Source organism: Gobio gobio (assembly GCF_949357685.1).
Source record: "Gobio gobio genome assembly, chromosome: 9".
In the NCBI taxonomy this organism is placed as follows: domain Eukaryota; kingdom Metazoa; phylum Chordata; class Actinopteri; order Cypriniformes; family Gobionidae; genus Gobio; species Gobio gobio.
Window position 1 is genome coordinate 54,499,531 of NC_137115.1, and position 12,429 is coordinate 54,511,959.

Sequence of the window (12,429 nt, forward strand, 5' to 3'; positions counted from 1 at the left end):
AACATGACCAAATAACAGCTTAAAATGTTACCTGATATAATCAAAATAAAAAAATATATACAAGACAAACTAAAACGAAATACAATTATTAACTTTTTAAAATAAAATAATGGGATTTTTTAATCATTAAAAATATAAGCATTTTTTAGTTTGACTACAAACACATCGCTAAACACAGCATAGTTCAAAACATAATAATAATTAATAATATCTGGACATTAACTCTCATCATTATTCATCCTTTTCTCATGGTTTCTCAAAATAATTAATAAAAGTATAGAATATAATGGCTAATAGGGGCTCATTGTAACGCAGTGTTAACACACACCCCATCTGCACAACTGGGGTTTAAATCACGACTCGTGTCTTCTGCTGTTAGATCAGCATTAAAGAACCATCTCAACTGTTAAATAACAGATTTAAGATTAAAATAATATCGGATTTGTCTTATTTTAAATAAACACCAAAAACAGATGAAAACTAAACTTAAGTAAGAAATTAACTTTTGCTATGGTTAAATACATGTTCAGTAATATCTTCCAGAGATTTTTTAATTTTGGCTATTTTTTTTTCTAAATAATGTAAATACACGTAAGTTTCGTCATTCTGGCATGTGTGGAAAGGGTTAAAACATGCGCTCAAACTAACCCGCCCCGCGCTCCCCTACTGTACATCCATTAGGGGAGGTATTGTCTAAAACGAGATATTGGCAAAATATAATAAATAATTTCGCCCGCTAGGCATTTACCATAGCCCTGTAAAAAATTACTAGAATGGTTTGTTGAGATTGGATTTGCACTGTGAATTTGCAGACGGTCCCTAAAGCAGCCTAGGCGGATACTTTACCTCGCTCGCTGAATTAGGTGCTGCTCCTTTAAGGCGGAACGCTGTTGCTCTTTGCCATTTATTTTTCTGTTCAGTAAGGCAGTTGTCATGGAGTGTATGCGAACTGCCCCATGTGTGCGTGGGATCGACGCTGATAAACCCCATGAAATGTCAGATACGTGAGTTTGCTTACACTTGGCTACGACCATTCAGGTCAGCTATCCGGCCTCTGTATGTGATGCGTTACACCTGTATACAACATACAATATTAATCACAATAAAGAAAACATTATCATTGTTCATAAGAATTCGCTTAGCATAAATGTGCGCCATTCATTGATTGTGAACTGCTCTGAACTGAAGCATTGTTGTGCAAGCCCGTACAACGCTCAGAATCTGAAAAGTGAAGTTCACATTTATTTAATGAAATTAGCTTTGAAGTTTGCAGTGATATGTTTTTCTATCCCCAAAATATAAGATGCCTTAAAATAATCGTTAATAGCATGGTATACAATATAGCCTACTGTAAGGTATTGATGTTACATTTAATAAGGAAATGGGTGCTCCAAAATTCATTGTAGCCTACAGTTGACCTGCCGGAAAAGTCGTCCATGCTAAAATAAAAATGGTCAACGAAAGAAGGTAAATCTGCTGTATATTTACACCTCTTATCATTGACTAAATTGATTAGCTTGATGTGCTCCACTCCTGTTTAATTAGGTTTAATTATCTGAGCGTGCTCCTCCCGAAACTTGTTAATAAAACATCACTTATCCATCCATCCTTCTATTCATTCATCCATCCATCTATTCATTCATCTATCCATCCATCCTTCTATTCATCATCCCTCCTTCTATTTATCTATTGATCCATCTATTCATCCATCCATCAATCCATCCATCCTTCTATTCATCATCTATCCATCCATCCATCCATCCATCCATCCATCCTTCTATTCATCCATCCTTCTATCCATCCATCCATCCATCTATTCATTCATCTATTCATCCATCCATCCTTCTATTCATTCATCTATTCATTCATCCATCCATCCATCCATCCATCCATCCATCCATCTATTCATCATCTATCCATCCATCCATCCATCCATCCTTCTATTCATCCATCCATCTATTCATTCATCTATCCCTCCTTCTATTCATCATCCCTCCTTCTATTTATCCATTGATCCATCTATTCATCCATCCATCCATACATTGATCCTTCTATTCATCCATTCATCCTTCTATTCATCATCCCTCCTTCTATTTATCCATCCATCCATCCATCATCCATCCTTCTATTCACCATCCATCCATCCATCCATCCATCCATCCATCCATCCATCCATCCATCCTTCTATTCATTCATCCATCCATCCATCTATTCATCCATCCTTCTATCCATCCATCCATCTATTCATCTATTCATTCATCCATCCATCCATCCATCCATCCATCCTTCTATTCATTCATCTATTCATCCATCCATCCATCCTTCTATTCATTCATCCTTCCATCTATTAATTCATTCATCCTTTTATTCATCATCCCTCCTTCTATTTATCCATCCATCCATCCATCCATACATCCATACATCCTTCTATTCATCATCTATCCATCCATCCATCCTTCTATTCATCCATCCATCTATTCATTCATCTATCCCTCCTTCTATTCATCATCCCTCCTTCTATTTATCTATTGATCCATCTATTCATCCATCCATCCATCCATCCTTCTATTCATCATCTATCCATCCATCCATCCTTCTATTCATCCATCCATCTATTAATTCATCTATCCCTCCTTCTATTCATCATCCCTCCTTCTATTTATCCATTGATCCATACATTCATCCATCCATCCATACATTGATCCTTCTATTCATCCATTCATCCTTCTATTCATCATCCCTCCTTCTATTTATCCATCCATCCATCCATCATCCATCCTTCTATTCATCATCCATCCATCCATCCATCTATTCATCCATCCTTCTATCCATCCATCCATCCATCCATCCATCCATCTATTCATTCATCTATTCATCCATCCATCCTTCTATTCATTCATCTATTCATCCATCCATCCATCCATCCATCCATCCATCCATCCATCTATTCATTCATCCATCCATCTATTAATTCATTCATTCATCCTTTTATTCATCATCCCTCCTTCTATTTATCTATCAATCCATCCATCCATACATACATACATCCATCCATACATACATACATCCTTCTATTCATCATCCCTCCTTCTATTTATCCATCAATCCATCTATTCATCCATCCATCCATCCATCCATCATCTTTCCATCCATCAATCCATATATTCATCCATCCATCTGTCCATCTATCATTCTATTAATTAATTAATTAATTAATTCATTCATTCATTCATTCATTCATTCATTCATTCATTCATTCATTCATTCATTCATTCATCCATCCATCCATCCATCCATCCTATTTATTTTGTTTTATTATTTGAGGGATTTCGTTAATTCAGAGTTGTTATAAGATGCAATAATGAGTCTCTCAACAGAATTGAATTTAATCTAAACTTAATTAAATCAAATAATGTTTTACATTGTCATTCATCAGATTTAAAGGATTTTTTATTTAATTTTATCATATGAAATCATGACATTTTACAATTGATTCCCCCCCCTTTTTTTGTAGAATGAATCAACAAATTTGATCTGTAAAAAGATTTTAAGGTCATACTGCCAATCTAAATGTCATAAAAAATAATTTGTAAATGTAACCAGATCTCGATTCCAACCTCTTCAGATCCTTCTGAGCCCAAGTCAGATAGCTGAAGCGCAGCAGTGTCTCTGACCACACACATGCGGTCGGACGGAGGTCTGATTCCCTCATTACTGGTCACGTCACCTCACATGTTCCCGTGCTCTGATGGTGAGGAGACACGTATGTGTGCGCGTGTGATTGTGTGTGTGTTGGTGCCGCTGGCAGATTGTCATCAGCAGTGTGTTGTGAGAAAGCTGGCAGGCGCGTCTTGTTACTCTCGCCGTCTTCAGGCTCGTCTCTCTCTGCTCGAAACACGTGCACGCAGTCAGAAATGGTCTGAATAGATGTATGGAGGTATCCGTGTGCTAGCTGTCGGATGGATATGTCATATGACATTACGCCCGCGAGGCGCTCAGCGCTGATAAAATGACAGATGCTGTTTTTTGCCTCGCGGATTTTTGCCTTCCCACAATCTTTTCTTCTCCACTTCCTTCAGCTCCACATTGACCTTTGCCAAATTCAGCACTGATTCGACAATCCCAAAATGTAAATTAGCAGTAATTCGGAGTGTTTCTCTCCATGGAGAGAGACTCTGAATCAGCTGAGTGTGTGTGTGTGTGTGTTTGTGTTTATGTACTCATTAACGTGAGGTTACGAGATGCACGAATTTCCATGGAAACAGACATCAACAGGGCTGTGTTTGGGTTATTGGCGTTGGCTTTAGGACTCGTACAGTGGGAGGAAAGACGTGAACGCCGGTGGAGGACTGACCTTTCTGCCTGCGTTTGGATCATTTACTCTGCCTCCGTGTGGCCCTGCAGGCGCCGGAGCCAATCTGTGATCCTGAGGCCAAACGCACAGAGAAAAGACTGCAAACTTTCAGGAGTGACAACGGCATTTCAGTGCGCAAGCGAATCCGAAAAATTATCGCTCTGTGTACGTGTCTTAAAGGTGCAGTGTGTTGGATCTATTGACAGAAATGCAATATAATCAACATAACTATGTTTTCAGTGGAGTGTAAAGACCGTTATGTTTTTTTAGCTTAGAATGAGCCGTTTCTATCCACACACATCAACTTTATATAGCGCTTTTAACAATGCAGATTGTTTCAAAGCAGCTTTACAGTGTTAAGGTAAGACATCGCGGGTCCCCTTACAGTGAAGCCGCCATTTTGCGCCGCCATGTTTCTACGGTAGCCCTAAAGGGACAAACTTCTCTACAGAGCGTTAGCTACTCTCTGCTGTCTCAGACGACACATCTTTGTCCTGTGTAGGCCACTGTAGCTTCTCTATGTGCTTTGAAAGGGAGGGGTGAGCGATTGCAATTCACAACCTCACCTCTAGATGCCGCTAAATTCACTCACTGCTCCTTTAAAGGTGTCATGAACCGGCTTCTTTATTTTGTTATACTGTTGTCTGAGGTCAACTTATGACGTTTGCATGGTTTTTACATTCAGAAACATCGTAATAGGCTATTTTCTGACCTGGTTTTGAGGCTCTCTGAAAAACACTCGGTTTTGATGGGCGTACCGCACTGAAGACTTGGAAGTAAACGCCAACGGCTATGATTGGATACGATTTGCATATTTAATGAGCTTCAGCTCCCCTCAGTACATGTGGGGATTGTTTTGAAAGCGTCTGGAGAAACGCTTACAGGACTCTTTATCAAAATATCTTTATCAAACAAACACAGTGATTCATCTCTCATCCACCCGCCATTGACTGGAATGTTTTTTCTGTATCATTTTGCCCGATCATCAGTGAATATAACCGCGAACCATACACACATAAATACTATGTAAAGTATTTTCTCTGGCTCTTGTTTTAAATGATTTTGTTCTGTTATGCTTGATGTTGTCATCTGCTGTCATTGCACACACAGAATATGGCGGTTGGTCGGTGTTGTATTTGTCCCGCCCCTCCTCCACTGTGATTGGACGGCTGGGTGAAAAGTGACAGTGATGAGCGCTGCATTTTACTCAAAGTTGAACATTCTTTAACTCTTGACCAGTAAAAACCGCTGAACACTTGAGCATGAAATACTCGCTCAGCGCCTCGTTCACTTGCTCAGATTAGGCATGTTGTTATAATTAAATAATCATCAGAAATATTATTGTACGCTCATGGCGTTCTAAAAACGCAGCACTCGCATTGAAAACAATTGAATACTCCAGCCAGTCGCGTGAAAAAACGCTTTTGGTGGACACACGGCCTTATTGAACTGATTTGAATGGACATTGAACTGACTTGAGTTGAATAAAGACTCTATTGTCTTCTGTAGAGCTGCTTTATAGCTAAATTTGTATTTCACATTGCATGCTTTTCTTCCTTTGTCTCTTCCTTGAACTGTTTTCCTTCCTCTCCATCTCTCAAACACATGCACGCATGTGAATATTCAGCAAACACACACACACATGCCAGAGGCCGGTCAGCGTGTCCAGGTAGATGGATGCGTTTGATTGGTCCAGGCTATGATTGGCATTAATTGCCATGGCAGAAGGCATGCCTGCCTTTCACATGAGGTCAACTCTGATTGGCCTGATGAGTCCAGATCTTGCTTCTGGAGGTCTTGAGCCCCGAGGGCGTCCCGCGCGCTGCCTGTCCTAAATTCACCCCACCTCAGCACACTCCGCCCGTCAGATCCGCTGACGGCTCGGTGGAGACGAGACACAAGCGGCCACCATGCCTTCGCTGGCGTATGCAGGATTTCTGATGCCCTCAGATGGTTTCCATTACGGCCTCCGTGTGCTTTGTGTTTACCCAGCGCAATCAGTCTAATTGTGCGACGTCTGTTGGAGAGAAAGACTTCGTTTCCGGTCTTATTTCGACTGGTTGTTTGTGTTATGTGAATTTTCTGATATTTTTCTGTTATTCATGAAAGATGGAGGTCTGACTCAGCTGTGTAAGAATCCCTTTGTTTATTTGACTTTTCCTTCGGTTTAGGCTTGAAAGCAGCAGATGAACAGGAAGTCTTGTGAGAATGCGATCGTAAGAATAAACCCGTTTGAGGCGAACTGAGTATCTCAGAGTAATCCACTGGTATTTAAGTTTAAGAAAAGACCTTTTCTGATCGTAATAACATCAGATATGCCAATGTTTTATACTTCTGGCCAGCGGTTCTGACTGATGTGGAGCTAAACCAGTGTTTCTGATTCATTCTTTGTGTGAGCTTGATGCCAATTAGGAAAATCAACATAAATATGGGAATGTCTTAGGCCACATCCACAAGAAGCCAGAGCTTTCCCTATCCAATCCAAGAAATATCTGCGTACACACCAAACCATTGAAACCGACTGTAGCATACATGCCAGACCAGTGTGTGGCACTGTAATTCTGCTAGTGTTGGGTCCGAGTCCACCTTTGTCGAGTTCGAGTCAAGTCCAAGTCTTAAACAATCAAGTCCGAGTCCAAGTCCGAGTCCAAAAGGGGCCGAGTTGGACTCAAGTCCGAGTTCTTATCGACCGAGTCCGAGTCGAGTCCGCTCGAGTCCAGAGTGTAATTAAATTGAAAAAAGATTAGAAATTGACCCATTAAACCAATGGCAATATAAAATGTAACAAAAAATACCACTATTACATCTAGCCATTGCCATTTAACATTTTTATTTTGTCAACAGATCAACTAGTTTCCAATCAAAAATGGTTTCAAACCATTAGAATGGACATAGATATACTGTATGTAGAACTTTTATAATTACAAGTGCAAGAAAAACACAAATTAACAAAGTCCATCTCACTACAGTGGTTCTACAATAACTTTATGAATCGGCGAGAATAGTTTTTGTGCGCAAAAAAACCCTAAATAACGACTTGCATAGTGATGATGATTTCAAAACACGGCCTCATGAAGCTTCGAAGCGTTATGAATCAGTGAGTCGAATCATGATTCGGATCGCGTGTCAAACCGCCAAACTGCTGAAATTTGGCGATCCAAACTGATGAATCGACTCACTGATTCATAACGCTTCGAAGCTTCATGAGGGCGTGTTTTGAAATCGTCATCACTATATAAGTCGTTATTTAGGTTTTTTTTTTCGCACAAAAACTATTCTCGCCGATTCATAAAGTTATTGTAGAACCACTGTAGTGAGATGGACTTTGTAACGACGTCTTTAGTACCTTTTAAGGGTCTTGAGAGTGAACCGTGCATTGTGCCAATGGAGGCCTTTCAGAGCCTATATATCGTCATATCACCCAGCCCTAAGTTATTTGGATTTAAGTTGGTATTAAAAGTTATAATAAGCAACTTACATTTCTCTAGGTTTTCTTTGAACATGTCGGTAGAAAGTCGTGCCAGACACATCAGTTGATTTGCAATCCGCAGAGTGCTTCTTTTTACTGGATTTAATAAATAAAATAAATAAAATGCAAATAAATTCTTTATGATTTTCAAAAGCAAAACAAATTATTGCTGACTCTGAAGACATTGTCCTAGCCACGCATTGCATCCGTGTGATGTGTGTATTGTCTGCAAGCATAAGATGATGCTACTGCTGCCTGCCGGTGTGGTGGAGTAAAATCACAAGCGGGGAGACGTTCATTAATTTCTTATCTTAGTTTTATGGCGGTTTTGTTGTTACACATGACTCGGACTCGACTGCACTCGGGATATTTTCCGAATCCAAAATGTCCAAGTCGAGGTCAAGTCCGAGTACAAATTCACCCGAGTGCGTGACAAGTCCGAGTTCATTCAAAATTGGACTCGAGTCCGGACTCGAGTCCGAGAAGTCCGAGTACCCCAACTCTAAATTCTGCCACAGAGATACACTAAAGATGGAGAAGAAGAGTTGTGGATAGAAGGGGTACAGCAACGGTTGAAAGAGAGGTTAAAATTTCACGATAAAATAACAATAAATAAATTCGCTACTTACCAGATTGTGTTTTTTAACGCCTACACCTACCCTTACAATAATGTCAGTAATACAGCTCAGACAACATATACTTACATGTTTATCACTTATAGCAGTATTTTATGTAACTTCAAAGGGTTGAACACCAAAATTGCGTATTTAGAGACACTGTATATGGGTAAGGGAAGCTTCTCAATTTGAGTTGGCCAAATCTAAAAATGGTAGCATGGCTCTGCCCTCCTACTTCTGCTCAATTTCATTTTCCTTCAGTTCTCCGTCTGGGACTGCGGTGTATTCTTAGGTTTTCTCCAAACAAATTTTTACCGGTCCAATCAGCGAACAGAGGGAGTGGCTGAGAACGATGACGTTGATGTTGTGCGCTAGTTTGAGTTGTAGTTCAGTAATGGCAGCGGAGAAAGATGCGAGGAAAGCCATTCATTCCGTTGTGGCACCTCTGCCGAATATCCAGTTATAGCCGGAGCAAGAACAATCTTTGCTGAGTTTTGTTGGTGGCCATGATGTTGTGTCCCGGGAAAAGTGTGATTTTCCAGCTCGCTCCGTTAGTGGTGGAGGAGTTGCTGAAGCCCTATTCGGACGGTAATTGTTTCTTGTGCGGTCAGAAGGTATTGTCATAATTTACAGGACCTAGTCAGTGATTTAATTGCCATCCGTCTCCCACCACCCGCGTAAAAATCCCCGGCCGAATGACCGACTGCTTTAGACAAACACCAGGTCGTGTGGTCATTAAACTGCCGTCTGAATCCACATCTCTGAGTTTTCAAGAATATCACTTCAGAATTCACTGTTTATATCCTTTTTGACCCCTGCAGAGCACCGTACGGTTGCACTTCGCTGTCATTTGGATGCATTTCTAGACTTGTGTTTCTTTAAATGCTGGCAAGTATTTACAAGAGCAATATATTTCATCACCGCTCAAAAGATAAAAAGAAGAAAAGCACGTGAACATTTGAATTGGGCCGTTATTTACAGCAGCATTTATTCTTATCACACCAAGCATATGACGTTTTATTTACAGCAATCATGTTACGAACCACGTGAGCAGCCGTTCCCCATCACAAAACTCTCCACTGTGAATAAATCCCAATCCCAATGCACAAGTTTTAGGTTTGATCACTGAGGTGGTGAGTTATTTTTACGGATTTCCATGTGAGAAACAGAGGCGAACAGCGCATGACATGTGTCACGACCAAACGTTAGCGATTGGTTATGGCAGATCCAATAGTTTTAAACTTCAACAGAGTTCCCGCCTTCAAGGAAGTGACCACTTGTCAATGGAGAGCGGCCATACTCTCTGAACAAATGAAATGTATGAGAGTCTGGTAAGACCAGACTACAAAAATGGTCCCAGAGCTTAAATTGTTAATATGAGAATTGTGTTTTGTTCTCCTCAGGTGTCGGGGAGTTCGGCAGGTTCTCCGGCCGGATCGTCGGCCTCCTCCAGCTCGTCACGGCAGTATTCCCGCCAGAGAATAACACGTGTCAATCTCAGGGACTTCATCTTCTACATGGAGCAGGAGCGAGAGACCAACAGATCTCTCCTTCTGTACCGTGCGCTCCTGAAGTAGTGTACACTAAACTGAACTCTGCACACTACAGAGGGATCCGCACCCGACGAACACTTCCTTCTCAGCCCTGCGACGTGCCTTCAGCCCCATTCAGTATCTGTGACCTCGTGATGTCAGCGTTGCTTTTGATAGAAAAAGGTTTGGAAAAAAAAGAGACAAAAAAATGTACTTCACGTTTCCTGTTTTCTCCTCAACTTTATTAGGTAAATTGTATTTATGATAGTGAATTTAAAGGCTTGTGTCTCCGGCTTTGAGCCGAGGAGCGTTTGTTTGTTTGTTTGTTTGTTTTTTGTGTATGAATGAGTCTGACACTGCAAATATCACTTTCTTCATCAGTATTTTTATTTAGTTTTCCAGTAAAAAAGCGGAACACAAAAGAGAATATATCTTGAATTAAGTAAAAAATTATAAGTTGTGAAAAACGGCATTAAAATGGAGGCTCATCTTTCTTTCCCTCTTGCGACGAATATCCATAGATTGTAAAAAAATATGGACGTTGTGTCTGTGACGTCACCCATAGGATTCTGAAGAGCAGTTTTGAAGGGTAAAGTCGGGTCGAGCTGGCCGTCGCCATCTTGTCAGCGCATCACTCCCAGATAAAAGAAAATAGGCAAAGAGGCGGGACGTGGGCGGAGCTGAGGTGACGCGATGACTAACAGACAGCAGATAAATGGCTATCCACCTGTCACTCAAAGTGGCCACGCCCTTAATTATGCAGAACTTTAAGGCTTTATATCATGTAAATGAATGAGTTATAAATAAATTCACCCCCCTCACAGTCGTCATGAAGGGCAAAATTAGCTGTATAGACCAAAACCATAATTTGTACCAGACTGTAAACATGTGTTCTTCTGCTGTAAAGTTGGCCATTTTAACATGAGCTCACTGAGTTTCTGCTCCATTTTGGAGCCTGTGGCCAGTTGGTGAATTGCAGTTTAAGTCAATTCCATATTGGCTTCAGTATAAATTGGGGGAGGTTTGCTGCCTGTGAATATCCAAGTTAAACTGACATCAAATTTAGGGCTGTGGGGAATTGATTGGATGGTTGTGGTTTGCTATTGGTGGACTCATGTGAGTGACAGGTGGCCCCGCCCTCGTCATCAGAGAAGAGATGTCGCTTTTTATTCAAGAATGCACATGAATGTGCATGGATAAGTAATTTATAATAAATACTGCATTATTCCATAATAAAATAAGAGTGGTCAATTTTGATTTCATAGTTACTTAAGCATATACTTCACTACATATCGTTTGGTTATGCTTAGAGCATTGTAATATTTCATGCATTTTGAAATCCTGATGAAGTTGTGTTTTTGCAGTGCTGATGTCATTCTGCTGTATATTCAACACGGAGCGCTTACAGTGAACGATCTTTGAGACGAAACGCCTTGAAGTGATCAATGTATTTTCTGTTAAAGGAATACGCCGACTTTTTGTGACTTTATCTTATTCAGCGTATCCCCCAGTGTTAGAAAAGTCCATACACACCATTCTCATCTCCGTGCCATAACTCTGTCTGACGCACCCACCGCTAGCCTAGCTTAGCACAAAGACTGGAGGTAAATGGCTCCAGCTAGCCTAGCTTAGCACAAAGACTGGAGGTAAATGGCTCCAGCTAGCCTACTGCTCAATAAGTGACAAAATAACGCCAACATTTTTTCTATTTACATGTTGTGATGTGTATAGTCAGACCGACGGAAAATGAAAAGTTGTGATTTTCTAGGCCGATATGGCTAGGAACTATACTCACATTCCTGCGTAATAATCAAGAGCTTTGAGCCGTACCATGAGTGCAGCGGCTGAAAATAGGCTAACTTCCGTCAACATAACCAACGTGACAACCGGCTTACACAGAGAACGCTGGGGACTATTTTCAGGTGCTGTGTAATATCATTGTGCCGCTGCACTCATGGGACAGTCTTAGTACACGATGTAACTACACACATCACAGCATGTAAATAGTAAAATGTTGACGTTATTTTGTCACTTATTGAGCAGTAGGCTAGCTGGAGCCATTTACCTCCAGTCTTTGTGCTAAGCTAGGCTAGCTGGAGCCGTTTACCTCCAGTCTTTGTGCTAAGCTAGGCTAGCTGGAGCCGTTTACCTCCAGTCTTTGTGCTAAGCTAGGCTAGCTGGAGCCGTTTACCTCCAGTCTTTGTGCTAAGCTAGGCTAGTTGGAGCCGTTTACCTCCAGTCTTTGTGCTAAGCTAGGCTAGCTGGAGCCGTTTACCTCCAGTCTTTGTGCTAAGCTAGGCTAGTTGGAGCCGTTTACCTCCAGTCTTTGTGCTAAGCTAGGCTAGCTGGAGCCATTTACCTCCAGTCTTTGTGCTAAGCTAGGCTAGCAGTGGGTGCGTCAGACAGAGTTATGGCACGGAGATGAGAATGGTGTGTATGGACTTATCTAACTCTGGG

General features: G+C 40.9%; 1 protein-coding gene across 2 annotated transcripts in view; it reads left to right on the forward strand.

Annotated features, from left to right (window-relative positions):
• The window catches only part of LOC307131847 (transcription initiation factor TFIID subunit 4), a 168,359-nt gene extending 158,198 nt beyond the window's left edge, over window positions 1-10,161 (forward strand). For both annotated transcript variants that reach the window (XM_079825820.1, XM_079825821.1), the window contains one exon: window positions 9,844-10,161. In XM_079825820.1, the coding sequence (XP_079681946.1) occupies window positions 9,844-10,017 (174 nt within the window). In that variant the 3' untranslated portion in view covers window positions 10,018-10,161. The remainder of the gene's footprint in view (window positions 1-9,843) is intronic.
• The last annotated feature ends 2,268 nt before the right edge of the window (window positions 10,162-12,429 follow it).